This window comes from Parus major, chromosome 1 (genome assembly GCF_001522545.3).
Source record: "Parus major isolate Abel chromosome 1, Parus_major1.1, whole genome shotgun sequence".
NCBI classification, from domain to species: domain Eukaryota; kingdom Metazoa; phylum Chordata; class Aves; order Passeriformes; family Paridae; genus Parus; species Parus major.
In genome coordinates, this window is record NC_031768.1 from 32353919 (window position 1) to 32377461 (window position 23543).

A 23543-nucleotide genomic window follows, 5' to 3' on the forward strand; every position below is an offset into this window, starting at 1 on the left:
TATATTTTGCTTTATGTATATGTGAAAAGCTACTGTAATGACTACAAAACTTTTACACATATATTTTAATTAAAGTGAAGCAACAAAACACTAAAGAAAAAAATTCTGTGGAATCAACCACAGGGCTTTTAAAAATGGTTTCAAAGAATGTTAAAAGCAATATAGGGGGTATTTAATTACAAATTTAGAATGTCGTGTGATAGATTCTTGTTAGAACAAGGGGCTATTGATCATTATGAAGAGTCAATTTCAAACTATCAATGTCAAGATACCATCTACATATGAAGTACTAGTTTATTAATTTACATAAATAAATACTTTTCTAGACATCTATGCATAAAAACAAATACATGCAGAAATTTAAAAAAAATAATTAATGTTTGAATTCAGACCTCATCTTTGATAAATTGAACTTGACATGAAGGTTGTCCAAGATTTCATATTTCTCAGAAGAAGCAGATCTAGGAAAACTTGCCATCTCACTTTCCAGTTGAAACCTCTGCTCAAATTCTGCAGAGCTGTTGTCCCATGAATCATCATCTGTGGTAAAATCTGGATTATGAAGAGCCATACACTGCAACCTGTCACACATTTTCAATAAACATAATAAAACAAAACAGCGTTTTACTTCAGCGGGTAGTAGATGTAACTAACCTTGCAGAACCTTACATTCACTCTGAGATATTTTCATGGAAAATTTCATAGAAAGAGACTTGTTCAGTACAGACCAAACTCCCCTTGGTGACACAGCTGGGTGGACTGGGCAGCAAGAGCAAAGACCCCGTGACATTTAGGTGCACCTGAGAGCACCAGCTCTCTGATACACCATGCAGATGTACTTCAGGATTTGATGTGTAAACTCCATCATCAGGACCTTCCCTATAGATTTGCTGTGCCTTTCAGTGCCCTTTATGTAGCAGCACATGGAGGAAATAAGAGCACAGAACCTGCAGCTGTCTAAGCTTAGGGTTCTCTAATCACCCTGACCTCACACCTTACATCTTTCCCTTCTCCTTTTTCAACCCCTTCTCGTCTGCCAAGGTCCTCCAGAGTAATTCTCTGCTTACAGCCCCTGCTATTCACTTTATTTCCCAGCAGGTTTTGTGTTAGGATATAAGAAAGAACCACATGGAATTAAACAGAAGAGAACTTAGAAAAAAAAAATATTTTGAGAAAAATGAAAGTAACTCACCCATTTTCCTCTGAGGAAACCTTCAGTAGTGGTGTCTTTTCTGTAAAAACAGTGCTTTTTGACCTCAAGCTGAATAATTTTGAAAAATTGAAGTGGTATCTTTGAAGGGAGAAAGAAAAAATACAGAATAGTAAGTCTGCAGTAAAATGATTCACTACAGATCTACAGAATATTTTGCTACAAGTCCATCTAATTAGTTAAATATTCTTTAAGAATGGTGTTCACCTAAATAAAGGTTTTCATTCATTAAGTTTGAACTGGTCATGGTAGTTACTTTCTTATACTCACAGGGGACTCCTCCATATCAGTTTACACTAGCATACCTCATAAAATATGAGATATTAGAAGAATTTATTTCCCACAAATGTTATTTGAGACATGGATCACCATCTACAAATCCACTAATGTCTACAGTAACCTTGGTACTCGCTGTTAGGGAAGAAGATCAGAATACAAGTACTTCGTTTCTGCAGCACAATCCCTTCCAAATGGTTTCTGTCAAGACTTTGTCCCGGTGTCGCAGATAATTAAACACAGTGTAGGAGACTTTTTGCCATATTCCAGCTTAGCATTGTGAAAAAGCTTTTTTTTCTCAAGTGCAATCCCCAAACTTAAGATGCAGCTGAAGACAATCAATCACAATCACAGAGGTCTGGCTTTTGGGGAGGCTTCTGGGAGAGACTAAATAATTGAGCCATTTTAGAACATCTTCCCATGACCAGGCTCTTTCAGAGACATTTCCTATCAAAATCAACATTATTCAGGTAGTATCAGATTTATTCCATTCAAAAATGTAGCGTCCCACCACCAGAAAGTCAAAATGCAGGTCTCAATACACCCAGAGGAAACCATTTAGAGGAAACACAAAATTTCTCTCACTATTGCTGGACTGTGAGGGGAAATAAATTATAAAATCATAGACTTCTAAATAAATACACAACAGTGACTGGTTATTCTATCTTCTAAATATAAGGACTGCTCAAAAAGACGGATTTGCGTATTTTATTTTATAACAAGATGGAAGACAGTGAAGTTTCTTGCAATTTGTAGAGCTGTGTCTGAACTTCATAAACTTAAAACCTCCAGGTACTGCTTTGTTTGTTCAGTAGTGTTTTCAGTCAGATGTGCTAGGTGGTTATTTCAGCCTTGAGTGGCCACAATGCTGATTCAAACTCTGCTGTAAGCCACATATTTTCAATCTCAGCTGAAGAAAGTGAATGAGTTAGATTCAATTACCCAGTACCTCAGGTCAAATGTTGGGCAGATTACAACTCAGGTGCTACATTGCACTGACACTTTGTCTGTAAAGAGATGATTGCATACTCTGTAGCTACCAAAGTTCTTCCTTTTTTAAGCAGGAGAATATCATCCACGCAGGAGAAAGTCTTAGTGGAGAAAGTGGTATTTTGAAGCAAGTGCTCTTCTAATCTCATCATTGCTTTCAATGTAAAAGGCTACCTGAGTTTTTACAAAATGGAACCCATAGGGATAGCAAGAACACTATCAGGACTTTAAAGGTGTGCTCACCTTTAATTATTGCTGATATAATCCTGGCTAATCCCAGTATCCCACTATGCTCAAAGTCTGCATCCATAGGAGGCAATTTTTATAACAATTCTGATGGTGGACCTTGAATGTGTGCATTCAGAAATTTGACTCATGAAAACAACCTTTAGCTGTTTCTACTTTTAGACACAAGAGTGTCACTTGTTCCACTGGAAAAAAAAGTCTTCAAATGATATATAATATATGCTGTTCCGATATTACCTCACCTTGTCCACACTATTAATCTTTCCACACCTCCTTTTGTTTTTGTCTTCCTAGGATGTGTAAATTCTGAGACTAGTAACCAGACACTTTCTATAAAAACTACCATTTTCTTCTGCTTGTTAGTGTTTGACACCAACATTGCTTTATGCTACACAGGCACATGTATATCCACTGACAATCCACACCTCAGCAGCTCTTCACCATTTCTGTTATAACCAGTTGACAAAAAGTGCTGAAGGGCAAAGCAGCCACAGGAATGGCAACAAGAAAGGGAGTATAAAGGTCAGGGGGAAGGTGGCTTAAGTGACAGAACCTGAGCTGAAGAATCCAGAATGCTAATTAAAGACATCACCTTCACTTAGATATCACTTTCGCTTTCTTCTTACACTTTGTTATCCCCACTTGCTGGTGTAGGTCCTGTCACTTTTACATGGAACTGTGGAGCTGAACAGATGGCCAAGAATGATGAAGACAGTAAAAATGGAAAAGGTCTTCAGATAAAGTAAAAACAATTAGTACATGACAACAACAATTTGCAGAGAACAAAAACACATGGACAAGAATAAGCAGCAGGAAACAGCCAGGCTTGACAAAACAAAAATAATTAGAGAAAAAGCAGAAGAGCCTTAACTCCCCCATGATGTGATTACTCTAATTAGAGAATGAGAGTAATATAAACAATAAAGCTAATTAGGGCATAAAAGAATCTTGAAGGCTGAAAGCTCCAGAAAGAAAAGTTGTAAAAACATCATTAAAAAAATAGCATGGATTATAAAAATTAAAGCCATCCTTGGATTAAGAGCCTAATGCAAACCCCTCTGTGCCCCTCATACTTCTGCAGAGATGCTGGAGGTGCAATTTGATCATCCACTTAATCCAAAGATAAGAGATCTGCAACCAAAAGCTAGGAATGTACAAAACCCCACCCTGGTAGAGGAAGAAGTCTGCAGTGCTAAGAAACTCTCTTTGCGTCATTCTTGGTCCTCCTCAACCCTGCAAGTAGCTGATAATTGGGACGCTGTGTAAAAAGGAAACAAATCAAAACAAATCAAAATGTAACACGTGTCAAAATCTGGGGTCAGGCCGCACCTCAAATGTTTCTTTCTGATCAAATAACTAGAAACTGGTTATATCCACATGCTGGAATGGAGTGCAATCCACTTCTACTGAGCAATTCAGCAACCTTACTAAGAGGCTAATCACCATGTCAGCTCATTAACCCATTGTGGGCAGGCCTGTTCACAGGATGAGAAGACCACTCTAGATTTCTACTGTGTGCTGGCAAGGTTCTGGTAAGCTGGATGCCACTAGTGTTCGCAGTTCTTCTCTCAGGATTCAGACTCAAAAATCATTAGCATTTTCTACATCAAATATGAGACTCAGAATAGCTTGTGTTGGTCAAACTGGCCCTCTGGAGAGGTACAGTGAGACCTTCCTGCCATCAAGCACCAGACCTGCACTCTGACCACATTTTCAGGCATTTCCTAATGGTGTTTACACCTGCAACTTTAAACAAAAGGAAAAGGAAGACTTTGTGGTGGGCCCTGATGTTCAGCTATAAGCAACATTTCAATCCCAAATGCACCACAGCAAAGGACACCAAAAGAAATAAATATCTTACAAGAGCCTGAGACAGCAAAAGACCATAATCACCCTAGTTAGGCTGCAAACACTTGAAATAATCACTTGACCTGACTGGAACCTATTATTTATCCTTGTATTGAAAAGATTAATCATGGTGCACAATGTATTGCTTTCATTTGTTATAATAAAAAGGAAACATTTTAAATACCAACTAATATAATGCTTCATGTCCCATATGTAATGCCATCCACACAACTATCAGATAGGGAGCTATTTCTGTGAAAACAGAAAGCAATAATTCTCACTTCCATGGGAAAGATTTGGTCAGAATTGAAGAACAGGTGAATATGAAAGCATACATGTTTTGCAAGAACTTCAACAGTTCTTACCATAACTTATAAAAATTTCACTATATAAAAAATTAAAAAGATAATTCCTTTAGGGGAAAAAAGAGTTAGCGTGCTTCCCTGAATTAGTAATCAAGTTCTAAACTAGTAAATAAAGTTGTAAGCATGAAGCTGTCTCTCAAACAAAAGCTCAAGAGTACTACTAAGCCAAGAGTTTGTAACAAATACAACAACTAAGCAAGTTTCCTAGAAAATAAGAAGTCCAGAGTAAAAGTATGAGAGACAATTAGTCATGGAGACTAGTCAAAACAGCATGAATTAAATTTATCATTACTACATTCTTTTAGAATGAAGTCTAATTTCAGAAGCTTCATCTTCCCTAAATAGAAAACATTTATACAAATCATATGTACTGAACTAATTACTCTTATCTTAATTGTAAACAAGCATAATGCAGAAATAAATTGAAAAACACATGTTAAGAAAAAACAAACAAACAAACAAACAAACCACAAATAAAGAAAGCCCCAGACTAGCTTTTGACTGCACTTAAAACCCATTCTTCCACCAAATTTGTGTGTTTCTGATAAAGTCTGCATTTTGGGGAACAGTTTCATGATATAAACCCTGCTGACCAATGTCAGAGCATTCAGCTCTTAAACGTTTACTGTGCACTCAGCTCATACATCTGACAACTTTATCATATACGTGTGCTCACACAGAGGCACACCCCTCCCTGATGATTTCTCCTCAGCGGTAACACACCATGGGGAAATTGTTATGACTACCCATCACAAATCAAGTATGGCCAGCTGATAGAGTCAGGGGAAGGATCAAAGACTCCAGAGCTCACATCTCTAAACAGTTTCCAGTATTTCCGGATGACTGCTTTTTTTTTAGCTTCACCAAATCAGCAAATAAACTGCAGAACCTTTAAACCCGTGCACCATTAAGATGTCAGAAAAAATGAGCAATGAAAGCATTATTTAATACAGACTCATTTTCTATTTGACTTTTCTAATTTTCTATTAGACAGGACTGTACAGAATCCTGCAGAGGAATCCCCAGAGAGGGATCCTGAAGGGCTGGCAATACCTGACAGCACGACACTGTGAGAGGTACAGCCAACTGGCAGGTCTCATTTTGAAAGACAAAATGAGGTGCTGGAGTGTGTCCAAACAGTAAATAAGATGGTGAAGGGTCTGGAGCACAAGTCTTATGAAGAGCAGCTGAGAGAACTAGGGTTGTTTAGTCTGGAGAAAAGGAAAAGGAAAGGTCAAGAGAGGTTGTAGTGAGGTGGGCGTCAGTCTCTTCTCACAGAAAATGGGAGGACGTGAGGGAATGGCCTCAAGTTGTTTCAGGGATAGTTCAGATTGTCTGTTTGGAAATATTTTTTTCACAGAAAGGGTTGTCATGCATTGGAACTGACTGTTCAGAGAAGTGCTGAGTAACCAGCAGGTAACAGGTATTTAAAAGACATGTAGATGTGGCACTTAGGGCCAGGGTTTAGTGGTACACTTGGTAATGCTGGGAAAACAGTTGGGCTTGATAATCTCAAAGGTCTTTTTCATTCTAAATGATTCCATTATTCCAAATTGAGAAGCATTTGCCATGCCAAGATCCCAGTCAATTAAGGAACATGCTTAAGAAATGTGTGCTAATCTTATCCTTTATGGAAATGGTTCCTTAGATAGGGCCACACAATGTGCTTGCTTCATTAATTTCTGCTGGATTTGGAAAGTGAACATGTTCTGCAAGGGCAATTTTAATTTCAAAAATAGCCTGGAAGATAGAGTGCTTCCTCTGATTCTTGTTTTATAATCAAATTGGGCTTTGTAGGGTTATTGTGCTTCTCTGAAAAAAAATTTAAAATTTGGTATCTCCACAATTTGGTAACTTGTTTACATCAAGTCTCTGCCTGTCTCTGTCAAAAAGACATTGGAGGGTTGTAAACAGACTACACTATAGTAGGTGAAGAGAAAAGAAAGGACTTAACCCTTAAGCTGCCATGAAGTATTTCTGACTCTGCCTCAGCGGGACTGTTCTCACACATTTTCTGTTCCTGTGTCAGGGTATCATGCGGTGCTTCTACCCTGTGGGAGGGAACCAGGAGCAGGCAGTGGCCATGGGTCTGGCAGGGCCACAGTCTTCCCAACCAGGACCTGTCCCACAGCACCCAACAAGGGAGCAGGGATGGGGATGGGGACACAGATCAACTCTGATTTCTTGAGCATCCAGCAGGACCACAGTGATACAGCAGGTCCAAAAACCTACCATTTGACGGAGTGAGAAATTGCACTGCAAAGCATATCTTCTGTTTCCTCCTCTAAATTTTCTGCTTCAGCAAAGAAAATTGGAAAGCTACAGGAGACCACATGGAAAACTGCAGACAGTCTGAAGGAGAAAATAAATTTCAGGAGCAGATGCTGCCAAAAGAGTTTAGCTGTTAGCAACTGCCAGCAAGCTGCAAATTTGAAAGAGCCAGTATGGGTAGTGGTCCAAATCTCAAACCCCCAGTTTCCCTATGGATTACACTGATAACCTGTTAAGAGGTATTATCTGCAAATCTGCAGGGTATACTGAAAAATAAGTCTGCAAATTTATCAAGAACATTTAAAGCATGACTGCACTTGTGACACTTTAGTATATTCTGCAGGTTTGGCTTTTAAATGGCAGCATTTTTCCTTGACATTCACAATGAGCTTTTCACTTAGCCAGCTCTGCTGCTAACTGAATTTATGACAAATAAAGGGGGATCACACCATTTTTCTAGTTCATAAGGGAATCTCAAAAGTCTCAGCCATTGAGAAAGTGGTCACAACTTAGTTCTTTAACTTTGTATCTGATCAGACTCTTAAAGATATTTGGATGATGGGAATATGAACAGAACAGTGGGTCTGAGATACAACTAGATGATATTACCATGTCTAGAGAAGGCTGTTATTTGTCAAGCATTGAAGTGATAGAATATTGCAATCTCAAAGGTTTGGAGGAACATATGTTAAAGCATGAAGATTTGCTTAGAGAGCAGCTGAATCCAAGAATTATGCAAGAAAAGGAAATACAATATATTAAAACAAGATTACTGGGCACTTCCCATATGAAGGAACACCTTCATACACAGCAGTGAGGCAGGATTATTTTGATAAAATTTTCCTTAGTCCAAGAGATGCACCAACAAGCCATGCATTGCTTCTCTGGCCTTTCATTATCCTTATGCCACCCATTTTGGGGATTTAAAAAATTAATTAGTTAATTATACATAGAGATCAAGTAATGAAAAATCTATTTTTAAGCATTTCTTTGAAAATTGTTGTTCCATATGTTTCATTACAAGAATTTGGATATAAGATTATTCATAACCATATCGTTTAGATAAAAAAAGACTTTGTCACTAAAAAAAAGTGTCTCCATGCCTTAGAGTTAAAAAAAAAAAAAAGCCAGACATCTACCAAAAAAAGTGCTTGTTAACAACATGAGAAAATGTGGCTGATTTCTGTGCCTAGAGAGGTGTTACAGAGGCAGGCCACTGCACAGTTTAAAAAAATATCAAGTTGTCATCAAATTAAGTTAAGTTTCAAAAAGGCAACATGATGGATCCAAAATATTGTAAGCTTGCTGGGACTAGTATTTTGTCCATTGGTTGCAATAAAATGAAACATGGCAGTTCAAGAATACTCATATCTGTTAAATAGCTATTACAATATAACTACAAAAATTTATATAGCCTTTATGTTGATGATGATCTCAGTTGACTGGACTTAGCAAAAATGCTAAAATTTGCTTCAAAGCTAGAGCAGAATGAGCAGACAAAGAAGAAACAGCAGTAAAATTTGTAGATAAATACTTTCTAGTAGGAGATAATAGCTGTCAGATTTTGAAATAACACTATTAGGTTGATAAAATAATGTTGTTTTTTTCTTTCACTTGGAAGTCCATTATATTTTCTTTTTTTAAATTATTTTAACTAAAACTGAGGTACTAAGAATTTCTTTTCAGGTTCTGGCTGAGCAGAAGACACTGAGGTTATTCATATAAGCTTTGCCATCTGAAACTCTGGTTTAGGTTCGTTACAGACACTGGCAAGAGAGAGATCTCTTCAGATCATTTTCATCCTCCACATCTCTCATGTTGTCTATATAAGGAACCTGGGGAATTAACTCTGAAGTAACAAAAAGACTTTTTCACTGAATGATATACAAGCCTTATACAAATAATGTCTATATTACAGTGTTATAAAAAAGTACTTTTTAATGTACATTTTATTGCACTGAGATTTGATTTTTTCATACAGAAGAGTTTTCATCAAAAAAACTATTCAGTGTTGATTAAGTATACAAAAGAAGTCTATCACCAAGTCTTTCCAAACACAGCTTCCTTATAACTTCCTAACAAGTAAATTCCAAAATACAGTAATTCTACATAACTAGTCATTTGCATTCCACCTTGAGTTATATCAGAGCCAAAAACTTTTAAAACATTGAAAATCCCAGAGGAACAAATTGAAAAACTAAACAGAATAAAAAGGCAGGTCATATCATTTAAATATTTCCTCTTATATGTGGATAATAGTCAGTGAAGTTGTCCAAGAATAAATGCAGTTTTATCTCACAAAGATGGTGCTTTTCCATGCAATAGCCCCTAATCTTCACTTAGATCACTGTTACATATTAACATACACTGTTTACATGCCCCGGGAAATTCATTCCATAGCCTTGGTTCTAGTTTGCTACCAGATTTTTTTTTTTTGTGCCTTAAAAGGCCTTAGGGATCCAGACACTCAAGGCTACAGTGTCAGAGAAGGAGCTTCTAATCTGTATTAAAAAGCAGCTTTAAAACACAGATTTTTGATTCACTGCCGACTAAGGGGAGACAAATTTAAAACACAAGATCGGAGTCCATAAAAACATTCAACTGAAATTCTCAAAATAAAAAGAAAGGGGGGAAGAAAAACGACCACAAAACAAATCAAACCAAACACCGAGGATTATAAATAACACATTCCAAAGGAACTCTGAGAATTTGTTTGTCTCATGCAGGGTAGCATGCAAATTATATTCAGCAAGTCCTCCCTAAAGTGGGGTAACTGACCAAATTAAAAAAAAAAAAAAAAAAAAAAAAAAAAAAAAAAAAAAAAAAAAAAAAATTAAAAAAAGCCATTTTAGATTCTTCTCTTCCTGATTTAAACTTTAATCATTCTCCAGGTCATAACATGCTGCTGTGCACTGAAAAACCAAAAACCAGGATCAGGATTCAGAAGGAAATTCCTCTTCCTACACAGCAGATGGCTTTGTTCCAGCAACACAGTTTAGCTGTCTATCATATTTCTTAATACACTTTTTCCCCTCCCTGTCACAGAGATGCCAAACTCCTCTCAGAGACCACATTCCCTTCGACCCTATACAGAATGAAGTAACTTTGGTTACTCCATAGTCTCACAGAGGTGACTTCCTTCCATGTTTTTCCTTAAATAGCATATTCTTCATGAGATATGCCATAATATTTGTTATGTATGATTTAAAAATTAGTTCCAACCCAAAGCTAAACTCCTGCATATTGATCATCAAAAAAATAGGTAGGACAATAACTCTTCACATACACATGAAAATCGCTGGCCACACAGAAATGAAGTTACATAAATAAAACTTCATTCTGCTCCCAAAGAAAAAGTAAATAGAAAAGGGAAAGTGCCAGTGCCCCTGATTTAAAAAGGAAATTCTTCATCAGGGGATTATCTGCAGAGAAGGGGAAAGACGGTTCTGACTTAGCTGCCTTATGTTAGCAGCTTCTGTATCAGCAGTGGAGCACAGCTAACACAAACAGGTAAAGGGAGAAGAAATTTTATAGGTGTTTTGATTCCTCAAGCAGATACAGTGCCTGAATAATCTATTAGTTTTTCAATCAAAAACACTCATTAGCATTCTTAAAAGAATGAACTGATACCACAATTTAAACGTTTAAAAAGCAGTTCTTGTCATTTGCCATGTGTTGAACCAGACGGTTACCCGGCTATTTGATTATCAACACAAATGGATCAAACAGGTTTAGTGCTCTTGGACCAACAGTGCCTCCAAATAAGAAAAGCTTAAAACATAAGAAAAAGTGTTCACAAACACAATTCTTGCATATATTTTTTCAATAAAACAACTGCAGATATCGTTGTCAGCAGTAGCTGCATCAACAACTCTCTTTTTAGTACCATCTGCACAGGCACTTTGCAAAAAGAAATTATCCACGGAGTGTGATACAGCAGGAAAACTGAAGGATATTCTGACAAAATGGAAATGCAAAGGAGCCAAGCAAGCAGATACTCCTGGCAGCAGAGCAATAAATAAAGTAACAAAACAAAACAATAAACAGCAAACAAGCAAACAAATAAAGACACTGAAGTGCCCATAATCAGACATTGTTATTAAAAGTTAATGTAGAAGTAGCCCTTCTGCACCTCCAGAAACAGCATAGAAGAATAGTTGTTCCACTACACAAAAATGACAGTTTAGAGTGCAAATAATGTAATCCATTTGAGTCATGGCATTTAAAAGTAGATCATAATTGAAAAGAAATGCTTTAAAAACAAACAAACAAAAAATATTTATGAGAAGTAGAGGTCCATAGTGGATTGTCACAGAGAAAAAATACCACTTTGTACTATTTTAAGATTGTGGAACATGAAAATTAATTAGAATAGTGGAAAAACTGAAGCCACAGTACTTATTGCCTCCAGTAGCATTAGGAAAAAGTGTGGGCTGAACAGAAAAAATAACATGACACATGGCAGAGGTAAAAGATTTTAAGTTAAGACAAAAGCACATAGACAAATTTTTAAAAGGGCGTTGATTAGAAAAGATGGACTCCATCAACATTTTTTACTCATCACAGGAGGTATGGCTACATTCTCAGCTCTGAAGTATTATTCCTGTTTATATATTAATTTATTTTGGTCAATAACCAAATACTGTAGCTAAATTAGGACAAAGTATGCAGTTTCTTGCAACTTTATTGTTAATGGAGATTAAATGTGACACCCTGAAGACCTTATTCCTGAAGAAATACAGATGCAGCACAGGTAGCATCCAGATAATTAATTTTGCATCCAAGTAAACAAATTTCATTACTTATAAGGAAGCCAGTATCGATACTTACTTTAGATGATCTCAAAGTATTATAAGTATGACCTAAATCTTCTCAGTTTCATGCAGAGTTTAGAAAGTATAAAGAGACAGAATTTTCTGTTCTCCAACTTATCTGCTTGAGTCTAAAACATTTTTGGAGTGGCATATCAAGAAAACTAAATGACCAGTTGTACTCCAAATTGTAAATAGATTGGTACATTTGTTAACTGCTTTTGATATAGAGTTCTTGTGTGTTCTGCCTCACAAACATCAGATTTCCAGCTGAAGGAAAGCATGATAGGTCTAACAACATCAGTGTAGTTGAATCAACTTTTGTCCACAGATAAATAGATTCAAAACTTTGATTAGTACAATTCCCATACATACAAACCCTTATGACAATCTATCATTCTCTTCTGCCAATGACAAGTCTGTCTTCTGTCTTCAGTCAAAGTTGGAATATTTCTGGTTATGTAATCCTCTTCAATACTTCCATTTAACTAGGAACATGTTTTTAAGGAGTGTTTATTGTAATTTTATTTATGGTTAAAAACAATAGTTTTCTGAACACTGATGTTCAATGTTTTTTTACTCTGAAATATCACAACTTCTTGCAGTTCTGATTTGGCTTATTTGTAGGCACATACTACAATATGCCAAGTAGATGTGACCCAAAAACAATGTCTAAAATGCACAGATCCCATTGCACCACTTTGTAGAATATTTCTTTTTCATTGGCCTCCACTGGAAAGCACCGGGAGGCCCAACATACAGCACACAGAGCAGACTGGAAAAGAGGATATAGACCGCCAATGGATGCAACAAAAACCCACATATTTAGAAAATATTACAGCATAGCCCTTCTCTTTTAGCTTATACAATTTAGCTTATAGACATCAGAGAAAACAGAAGGGTATTCCTTGTCATTCTGGGTTTATTCTTCCTTTTAGCAGACAGATTCACTAAATTCAGGTTCATCCTCTTCACTGTAAGAGGTTTACATGCTGAACCAGCTGTCAATAGACTCCTAAAGAGGATTGCAGGTCACATGTCATTGACACGGTTGAAAAGGTAGAGTTGTTCCTATCACTTCTAGGAAGATTAGAAACAAAAGAGTATTTGAAACTGCTTCCACCTCTTTATTTTCTTGGCAGCAGAGAAAATAAATCGCGCAAAACCACAAGAATGGGAGTAAAAGTCACTGCAGAATATTTACTTACCCTACCCAGGATTAGACTTCTTACAGTAAACTCCTCAAAAGCATAGTGTTTCCTCCTCAAAAATCAAGTGCAAAGCCCTGCCAGGCACATGAGTTCAGTGTAATCGCCAGTGGGGCCATCTGAGGGAGATGCTTTCATACTCCCCCACTACCAGAGCTCCACCTCAGTCAAGGGAGTCCTTTCAGAAATGCTGCTCAAGGATACCAGGGAGCAAATGGCAGATGGATTGTTTGCTGTCCTTACTGACTAGTACCAAAAAAGACAGTAGCTCTGAAAGTGTGAGCAAAGCCTTCAGCCTTTCACAGCTGCTTCTGAATGATGCCAGCTCACACAGAACTGACTCAGTAGCTTCTGCTCCACTTTTTAAAACTGAGTGGCAGTAACTGCCAACCTGGTTTATATTTCACCCTGTCCAAAAGAAATAATATAAAAATATGCAAAGAAAAATAAATTTAAAAGAAAACAAACATAAGTGCATTATTTCTGAACCTACCCAGTTTTGACAGCCCTGGCTTCAGCTCACAGTGCTGTCCTTGATATAGCTCTGACCTGCTGTGGGCAGAGCTCTGTGCAGTCTCTGACTGCTGCTGGTCCATTAGCACAATTATTGCAGGTTGTCCCTGCAGCCCCATTAGCCCCTATCAAGCAGAGAATTGCTTGCTTTTTCACTGTCTGTAAGCATTTTTGTGACTCATTTATCAGCTTTTGCTATATTTCAGATAGTAAATCATTTGAGTTCCTTATGTACAGCAGGTTTTAAAAAGCCATATGATTTGCCAGACTACGGACTGTGACCTTTTTTTTAACTTCACTGGCTAATTTCTCCCATCTGCATTTATGTATTTTTCCATCAACTACATTCAATTTAACATGAACTTCTGTTCTTAACTATATGACCATCACTATCTGAGAAATTTTTGCTGCAGCTGAGGAATGATTTCCAGTGCTTTTAACACAAAAGGACAAAACACTCTGATGATAATTAACTCTAAAGAGAGAGACATTTGCAGTTTGGGGCAGACTGAAAGATCCCCATCACCAGCAGAACTATGCTCTAAAACATCTGCTCCTGATGGCAAGCAAGGAAAAAAAAAGAAGGAAAGAAATATTTCTTTCTGTATCCCCTTACAGGGTAAGATTGTTTTATTTTATGAGGAGTCATAGCTTCCATGTCTTTATCTTTTTAACATGTCTTGCTTTTGTTTGAAAGACCAACCTGTAAGTAATTATGAGTGCAAGATATTCAGGGTTAGCAAGGAATGCTGCTAACTTGGCTGTCTGGATTGAGGGTTTGGGACTGACAAGTTCATATTCTTGTTACCTGCAGCTTTGGATGAAGTTGACTTCTTTTTTTTTTTTAGATGTCTGGGGGCTGATTGTATCAGAGTCTAGCTTATAACCTTTTTAGGTAATTTAGGTAACTTGCTTTTACCTAATTTAATCCTTGGCTCAGTACACCCTGCTCACACTGTATTTCACACTGTACTTCACCTTCATTCAGTGTTCCTTTGTAGCTGCAGGGAAGAGTTTCCATTCATCTTTTCCACTACTCCTACTGCCTCTACATTTTACTGATATCTATCTATACAAACACTTCTCCTTCCACTTCTATATCAAAGTCCTCTCTCCTCCTCTGGCAGCAGCTCCCCAGCAGTCTGGGCAGAGGATGAGACAATTTTTTTGGTCAAATGTTCAGTGTGAGCTAAGCTAACCAAGCTTTTACCTCATCACCCCGGCTATTAGACTAAAGACTGCAGACCCTTCCTCTGCTCTCCCTTCAGGCCCTTATATTTTCCACAAAATAATAGTCATCAGAAAGAAGAATCAAGAGTATATAAACAGAACAGTGTTGATTATCAAGAAATTTTCTTATAAAATAGAATATCTGAATAATAGTTTCTGTTTTAATTGATGTTCCTTTATATATTTTTAAAATTTCATTGAAATTAAAAAAGAGATTGTCTTGGAGTCTGGCAGATGGACAGTGTCTGGCAGATGTATGTGGACCCATGCACTTAACCAAGAACTGGGAAATGTGTGTTTAATACTACTCAGAGCAAAGGAGATATTGTGTACCCAAACAACTACATAAAGTAATTCCCACTAGCATTACTTCTTTTTTGATTAGACCATTACATCAAGATGCTTTTTTCCTCTTCCTCTAAGCCCTGCAAAGTTCATGGGTCCCTGCTCCACCTCAGGCTCATTGAGGTCCACACCTTAATTTCAGTGGCCCAAACTTAACGTCAAGCATTACATTTCTTTACATTATTCCCTTTCTCAACTATTTTGGCTTCACTTTCAGGTCATGTCTTGTTCTACCCTTCAGCTGCAGAGCCTGGGCCCACAGAAGAATTGCCATGTTATCATGAAGATTATTTACCACCCAAACACAGTGCTGCAGTGGCTCCCTATATATATATATATCTGACTGATACAGTAATATATGTAAGGATCATGGATTTCCTATGCCTTCTTTTCCTTCCTCCTAGTCACTGTCCATGAAAACTCAGTTGTTCCTTCTCACATAAAACTTATGCACATCTACATAGCAGAAAAACTATGACAAAACTGAAATCTTATTAATTAGTATAACTTGTCCAGCTGCTAATGAGCAGTTATGATTTCTGTCAATCTTTCAGAACGTTGGAGCTACCACCTGCACACACACACACACACATCAGCCAGGAGCAAAGCTATGCTAAAGCTAGCAAAACACAGACCAATTTTTCAGAGAAAAGCTTAAGGGAGATATGTTGAGTGTTTGAGTTATTTGCTTCACCATAGATGGCCGGCTACTCTTCATGTCAGATATATAAGTCCTAGGCAAACCCTCCTGCTCATCTGTGACTGGCCCTTTGTAACACATTTCTTTTCAAAGTCTGACTGACTTGTTTGCTTTACCTTTCAATGTGAAAAAAAAATCTAACATTAAAAGCCTTTCCTTTTTTAAACAGTTTTGCATGAGAAAAGTGCTGTCCAGTCCCATCTTGTATATGACTAGCATCTTTCCACAGCTGGCCTAAGAGGTCTCACAAAGACAAACCCCACATTACCATATTATTAACTATTAGGAAAAGACCAGCTGCTTGTAAAATTCAACAGCTTTGTGGAATGTCACAGGCATTCAAATGAAATATTTGGCTTTTGGAGGTTTGTAGACTGCAAATTCTTCACTGAGTGCTAAGCTCAGTGTCTAGCCTGACAGTTAAGAAAGTGTGAAGCAGTTAATTAGTACCCCCTAATTCTTTCAATAGAGCACTCAGAAACAAAAATTAATAATGGTGGGTTCTTTTTTACTGAATGTTCTGTCAGAGTAAAAAGCATTTGAGTGGCTACATGGGAGCACTGTGATTTTAGTCTGTCAGTGGCAGAATAGAAATTGTAGTATATGACCAATCTGAGATAATGTGAATAATTATAAGAAATTAGCACTGAGACAATGAATAATACAAAGCAACCAAAAAATTAAGCAACTTTGAACACAGAGAAACTTACAATGAGTGAAGCCTCTTTCTGTATGTTTAACAGCAGGAACTATATCAAAAACTGTCTTTTGTTGAACACACCTCTTTTGCTCAAATGAAGTCAAATACTCTCTTTAAGTTACATCATACAACTAAGTTTCATTCTTCCTTCTGTTACCATGGTAAGATACCTTTTTTCCCAGGAAATGCAGAACAGCAAATTAGAATAGGGCAGCAGAACCCGACAAAAACTTATTTATTTGCCTATTGTGCATAATATGGTCTTCTGTTATACTTCCTACCATTCAACCTAAAGTTTTGCTAGAGCTGTTTATTGCTTCTTTTGAGCTTTTCAGGATTTGAATGGTATTTTATGATATTGTAGTGGCAACAGCAGGGAGCTATTATCTAAGCTAAGTGAGTCTCAGCAGTTCCATGCCCCTACACAGTTTGCTCATGATTAGCTGTGTTGAAGCCACATGCCTCCATGTAAGCAATAAATGTTTGAGAGGGTCTATTTAAAACCAAATGAATCAAACTAAATCAATTAGAAAAGTTGGACTTTCAAACTTCTTCCATACTATTTGTTTATTGCAGTGTCATAGCATTTAAAGATCCACATGGGAAATCAAAATATAGAAACGTTCACAATGGATAAGAAATGAGAAGAAAGCCAGAAGTGCCATCATTCAGACAGCAAGCAAGATAACCATCATTTGAGGATGATGAAGGTGACATTTTGCTGTGAAGTCATCTATCTGTGCTGGACTCTTCTCTAATGATACTGTGATTGACATTAAAAATCAGAATGGTTCCTACACAAACAGGCAATTATGATGTGAAAATGATGCTTTCTGTGTTTGACTGTTAAAGAGATGATCCCATTTTTTTCTAATAGCCAAAGATCAAAATTAGCCTTAGGGTGCAAAAAAAAAAAAAAAAAAAAGAAGTGGTTTTATTGTTTTAGAGAGGGTTTTTTTCCCTTAGTCTTTTCCCCTGTCTTTCAAATTGTCACATAAATTAAAGAAGCTTTTAAATTGTCACATAAATTTTACTTATTCAGACAGCAACCATGTCTTCTTGACATCTAATTCTAAATCTCATAAATGTCTTTTAAAAGTAGCAATACATCAACATAATTAAAAATCAAAATTGAGATTTATAATCCCTTATGGTTAAAGGCATAACTTCACTCTCATATTGACTTTTCACTATACAATACCTTCTCCTCTTCCAGTTTCTCCAGCTAAAAGGAAATAAAATTGCAATCTTCCTGCTGTTTTGCTACAAACCAAGGACTCAATAGACATTTTAACTCACTGACCTTGCAAACCTGAGATTGCAAACCAATCTCCCTACTGATTCTGATACCAGATATTCAGGAAGAGGTGGATTTGGTTGATCATTTTTACTTGTTACTACATAAGTGAAACTGTGGGACAGGAGAAATGCTGAAAGAAATAGTTTTGCTTGCTGAAAAATATTTTCAAGCAGACTAAAAAAATTTGAGGGTTTGTTGTTGGTTTGTTGTTTGGTTTGTTGTTGTTTTTTACTTTTTTTGTTATCCTAGAGATGGATCTTCTTAATGACACACAAAGAATAAAGAAAAAGTCTTCTAAAGACTATCATATTAGAGGACCATAAAACTCCAGGGCCAAGTTCATCCAAATATAACTTCAGTGGAGTAATGCAAAGTAATTGCTTACATGGAATTAAGAATTACTATTCATCTCATTTCTATAGATTACCTTTGATGCTCATGAGCTCCTAAGGTAAATAGCTGAATTCACCCCCTTCCTGTGGACCACAAAGGAAGATTTCAGATTTGGTTCATATAAAACCATGCTGTTAAGTTCTTCCCAGGCAAATAGCGCTGACAATGATGAGACCAAAGGGCCTTTTTGGGGCCACATTCTGTATGTACAGAGACATGATGGAAGCAAGTACCCAGTGTCTTTAGAGGTGTCAGTGCTGACCTGAAAAGTGTTGCCTATGGTGCCACAAAGCAGTGTGGAATCTTCCTGCAAGGTAAGGAGCTCATGAAGGTGGTTTGGACCAAGGTCCATTGGCTGTAAAAGTCACTTTCATGTAACTGTAACGAAAAGGACCCCGGTCAAGCCATTGTTTAAAATCTGAGGAATCTGAGAGAAATGAAAAAACTAAATGCAGACTTCATTGCCATGTTTTGATACTTTAAAAGCTGCATTTCTGATAATCCAAAGTACACCACTGTTCAGTGTAAACATACACCTAGGCCAGGTGCATTCCAACTGAATAGGATGTCACTGGAGCTCATTCATGGTCACTTCAGAGAAACAAGCCTACATTGTCCCCAGCAAGCAGGACTGAAGCAGGACTATGTTGTTCATAAGAAGGCAGACAGCTTTATTTCTAGGGGAAGAACACTGGAAATACAGGATCATTGGAGTGACCACAGTGGATGGTCCAGATCTCCTCACACAGAGGAAACTAAGGCGATGCAGTAAAACCTGGAGTTAGGAGGTACCACTGTTCATGGAATGTAAATGAGAAGGCACTCTGACAGACAGGCAGCCCAATAGGTACACTGACCACAAAATATTGCAGGACTGTGCTGCAATCAAAAGGAAATGCTTAATCCAAATAGGGTGGACATATCTGTCTCAGGGTGAATGGCCCTGCTTAACACAAGAACACTTTTTTAAAGGTAATTTTAGAGACTGAGATAAATCCTCTGTTCCATTAAATAGATTCTTTGGAAAGTCTTGTCTCAGTATACATGTGAAAAATTTAGAGAACCTGGGAGTCTTATCCTGAAAGATAATTCAGTAATTTAAGTTGAGTAGATGCATTAAAACAAACCATACAGACGTGCCAATTTAGTGAACCACTGAATGGAAAAAAAAGTTTTGTCTCCTCTTATTTTAATCATCAGTAGTTTTCTTTGCAAGCGAAAGAACAATTTACATTGAAAGCTAATTCTCATTCTAATGAAAGTAATCAAACAACTTGTGACTCTGCAAAAGTTTATCCCTGTTTTTATCCTCATTCTGTTGGGTAGTCACAATGATTTAAGGGTAATTGCTCATATAGAGTGGTCATACAGGTCACACCAGTATTTTAACTGCACCTGATAAATATTGGTTAAAATGCATGCTAAGGAGAGAGTGATAAGTTTCATCATATAAAGTGATAAACAGAGTGATAGGTTTAATCTTTTAAAAAGAAAAAAAAAATCAAAATTGGAATAGGAAGAGGCAAAGATCAACAAGAAGAAATTTTGAGAGATCCTTTTCTGAACCCTAATATACTACCATAGAAGATTAGATATACATTTGTCTGAAAGACAGCACAGGTATGGGTATGGCTATTTAACTGTACCTCTGTTCCTAAGTCATGCACAGTGACTCCAGTTTCCTCAACACTAACAGTGTTAGCAAAAGACTTAGAGTTACTCCCTGCACTCACAGGAAGGTGGGCTCCCCCATGACCTAGTATTTTTCATCTCTGGCACCTGAGACCAGAGAGGGCTTACAGATGGTTCAGAAGTTCACAGATGTTGTGTATTGCCAGTACACATATTCATATCACTCACTGAAAAATAATAGGAAGAAGTTTAGCCAGAACAGTGAAAGCTGGTCCATAAGAATACAAATGTGGTCTTTGTTCAAGTGCCAGGTAGTAAACTAGAAGGTAAATAGCACTGGCAAACACAGCTGTAGCAAGATATAGATGTGAATTCACAAAAAGAAAAACCTTGTCTTCAGATGCATTCAGTCCTTCCCTTCTCTTCCCTTGCCTTACCCCCATCCTCACACACATTGTACTTACCATGCTCTTTCAGAATAAGGCATTAACTCATCCCTTCACATAATGAACTGAAGAATTTTTAAAAGATTTGTTTCTGTCAGTAAAATTCTTAGTCAACACAAAAATCCTCAAATACTCAAAAAAAAAAAAAAAAGGTTTATACAGCTTTTGGGTCCAGCTAATAATTTGAGTCATTTTTTAATATTTGGAAAACATAGCTATAATGATTTCCGATTCTCACCCTGACAGAAACACTTTCAGATGCAAATTAAAATATTGACTGAGTTTGCTGTAGATTTCTATGCCATAATTATGATGTGTGTAATTAAGGGGCACAACAAAACTCATCCAGCTATCATGGCTTTCCTTTGCTCAGGTCAGGGAACTTACCAAAATGCCCCAAACTTCTTTTCTTCCTAAGATAAGCACATTTCCTTCTAACTGAGATGCAGGGGCAAGAGTCAAATCTCAGCCCTTCTCACCAAACCAGAGGCGTCACCAGCACAGCCAGAACTGTGGGGAGCCCCCAGGACTGCACCTCCCACATGACATGATTTTCCTGATTTGTAGCCACGCAACAAAGGTCTCCAACATCAGGTTCTGGATATTGTGCTGACACTCTGCTTCACAGCTGCAGTGTAAACCTTGTTCAATGCAGACACTGCCAGGCAGCATTTCAAGGCCTATGTTCTGCAGGAGTTTGGATTAGGTACAGCACTTCTCTCTCACTTTAGGTTCTGTCAAGCCACCTCTAAAGATGCTCAAAACTACCGAAAAAGTTGACAGTCCACCCTGGCTGCCTTCCAGTCACTGTAGTTGCTGCTGGTTCAAAGCTTTCAAAATCCATCTGAAATATTTTGGGGTCTATAAATTATTTCTAAGTACTTAAAAATGGAATTGCTGATGTTGTATCTGTCACAACAGGAAAGATTAACACCCCACCCCAGCAAACTGCACCGTTCCTGATGTGGGAGAGGATGCATGAGGAACACACACTCCTTGTCCACTTGATGTGTGGTGTCAGCTATCAGAGTCGTGCTATATTGTGCCATTTTAGTGTTTGCAGCCTCAGCTGTAGTATTTCTCTCTATGCCTTTATGATGCGTTTCTCTGAAAGAAGTATAGGGTGGGATGTGAAAACTTCTTTATCTCTGTGTGTTTTCTGACACCAAGTAGAGAAGAAAAGCCAATTGTATGATCTTGAAAACACAGCAAAATTGGCCCATGGTGGCTATTAATGCTGAGAACAGTTTAGAAATCCAGTGATCCATGACCCCTCCATGGCAATTACAACTGCCCTGATGTTCCATTAAGGTTTTGCCTCTTCGTGTCAGTGGGAGAAATATTCATTTAAAGAACATACGTATCTGTCCTGCAAGGAAATAAAAATTAATTTTGATTTGGAGAAAAAACATTGTTTGCTCTTATTCTTACCTTCCCTGCATGGGCACAGGAGTGAAATCCTCTCCCAGAGCAATGCAGCCATCCTCCCCTATTGCTGATTTTTCACACAGTGTCTGTGGATCTCCGAGACTTGCTACCATGCCATGATACTCTTTTAATAACTGCAGCTCATTGCAACTTCTGGTCATTGGTTTGGCTGCCACCTTTGCAGATAAACTGGTCTGATGTGATGATGTCTGATTCAGCTCCATCTCTTGTTGTCTAGTAACTGTACTACAATCTTTGTTATCCAAGTACATCTGTCCCTGCGGGGGGGCGTTCTCCTAAAAAAGTGAAAACAAATATACTAGGATTAAGTGGAACTGACCCAATGTTTACTGCAGTACAAGCACGTTTAAAGTGCCAATCAGATTTCTTTGAGTGCATTTTTGGGTATTTCCCTTGTTAATTTCTTTACACCAGGAAAAATTCCAATGTTTTAAACATCTTTGCAATTTCAAATTTAGCCACTATAAGCACTGAATTAGATAAATAGATGGGTCTTCTACTTTTTCCATGCCTACCATGATTTTGTCCCATACATCTCCCAATGACTTGCACTAACTTATCCCATAAAATAAGCCAAAATCATCTCTGCATCAGTGGCACAAGAGTCACTGCTGCAGAACATCTTCCCAGCTTACAAGAGCACTGCTTCACCACCACCACACAACTTTTCTCCTGCAGCTGTGGTGGCAGCAGCCTCACAGAAGCCATAGGTCTCCACCAGCCTTTGTGCTCCCTCAGAAAGCCCTGTCCCACTGCAGATCCACCACGGATGATGGACCCTCATTAAGCAGAGCAGGTACTTGAGTTTTATGAAGACAGTGTGCCATTCCAGCAGTTGCCAGCAGCATTCATGAAATGTGATGAAAATGAGGTTTTATGATATGATTATTAACGGTGATTTTAACAAAAAATAGTGCATAAAAGTCAAAAAGCTTTTATGTTCTCGTCATTAAAATTCAATCTGAAAAGTTATAAAAACCACTTCAGAATCCCACAAAGTGTGCAACTCAGACATGACAACTGAATTAAAGATCAGCCGGTCTTAAACACATGCTGTGGAGTTTAATCATGGGAATATTTCAGCATGAAGTGCCAAAGCCACTGCAGAGGACAGCAAGAGCTCAGGAAACAGGCCTGTCAGCCTCCAGCATCCTTCTGGTGGGGGAGCACAGCCTCGTCAGAGCACATACCTGCTCCTCCCTGTGGAGATCTCAGCACAGGACACTTAGGTACTCCTGCAGGGCTGTGGGGAAAAAATAGCACAATAATAGGCTCTGCTTCAGTCCCAGTGGGAGAAATCACTTGAAACAGAAATTACAAACAGCTAATTATGATTTCATGCGGATTTGACCTCTCATGGCCTTGCAGATTAGAAGGGAATGGAAGTTACTGAAAAAAAAGACAGCACATACAAGCTGCCACAAACACAGGTCATGACTCCAGGTAAAGGTAGGCTTGCTAACTAAATCTAAATCAAAAATCTAAATCTAAAAGAAATTCCCCACGTGGCATACCCTTCCCCAGCCCTGTATTTCTATTTCTTTCTAACTATCCTCAATGCCCTTAGTTCTCATCTCCTTATATTTTTCACCTGTCCTTATAAGCAGATC

General features: G+C 37.7%; 1 protein-coding gene across 1 annotated transcript in view; it reads right to left on the reverse strand.

Moving 5' to 3' along the window:
• Nucleotides 1–23191, reverse strand: part of OCA2 (OCA2 melanosomal transmembrane protein) — a 155478-nt gene extending 132287 nt beyond the window's left edge. The window contains exons 1-4 of the mRNA XM_033513614.1: nt 23124–23191; nt 21916–22208; nt 1193–1291; nt 393–581 (exon numbers count right to left, since the gene is read on the reverse strand). Coding sequence (XP_033369505.1) covers nt 393–581; nt 1193–1291; nt 21916–22184 — 557 coding nt within the window. The 5' untranslated portion in view covers nt 22185–22208; nt 23124–23191. The remainder of the gene's footprint in view (nt 1–392; nt 582–1192; nt 1292–21915; nt 22209–23123) is intronic.
• Between the last annotated feature and the right edge of the window lie 352 nt (nt 23192–23543).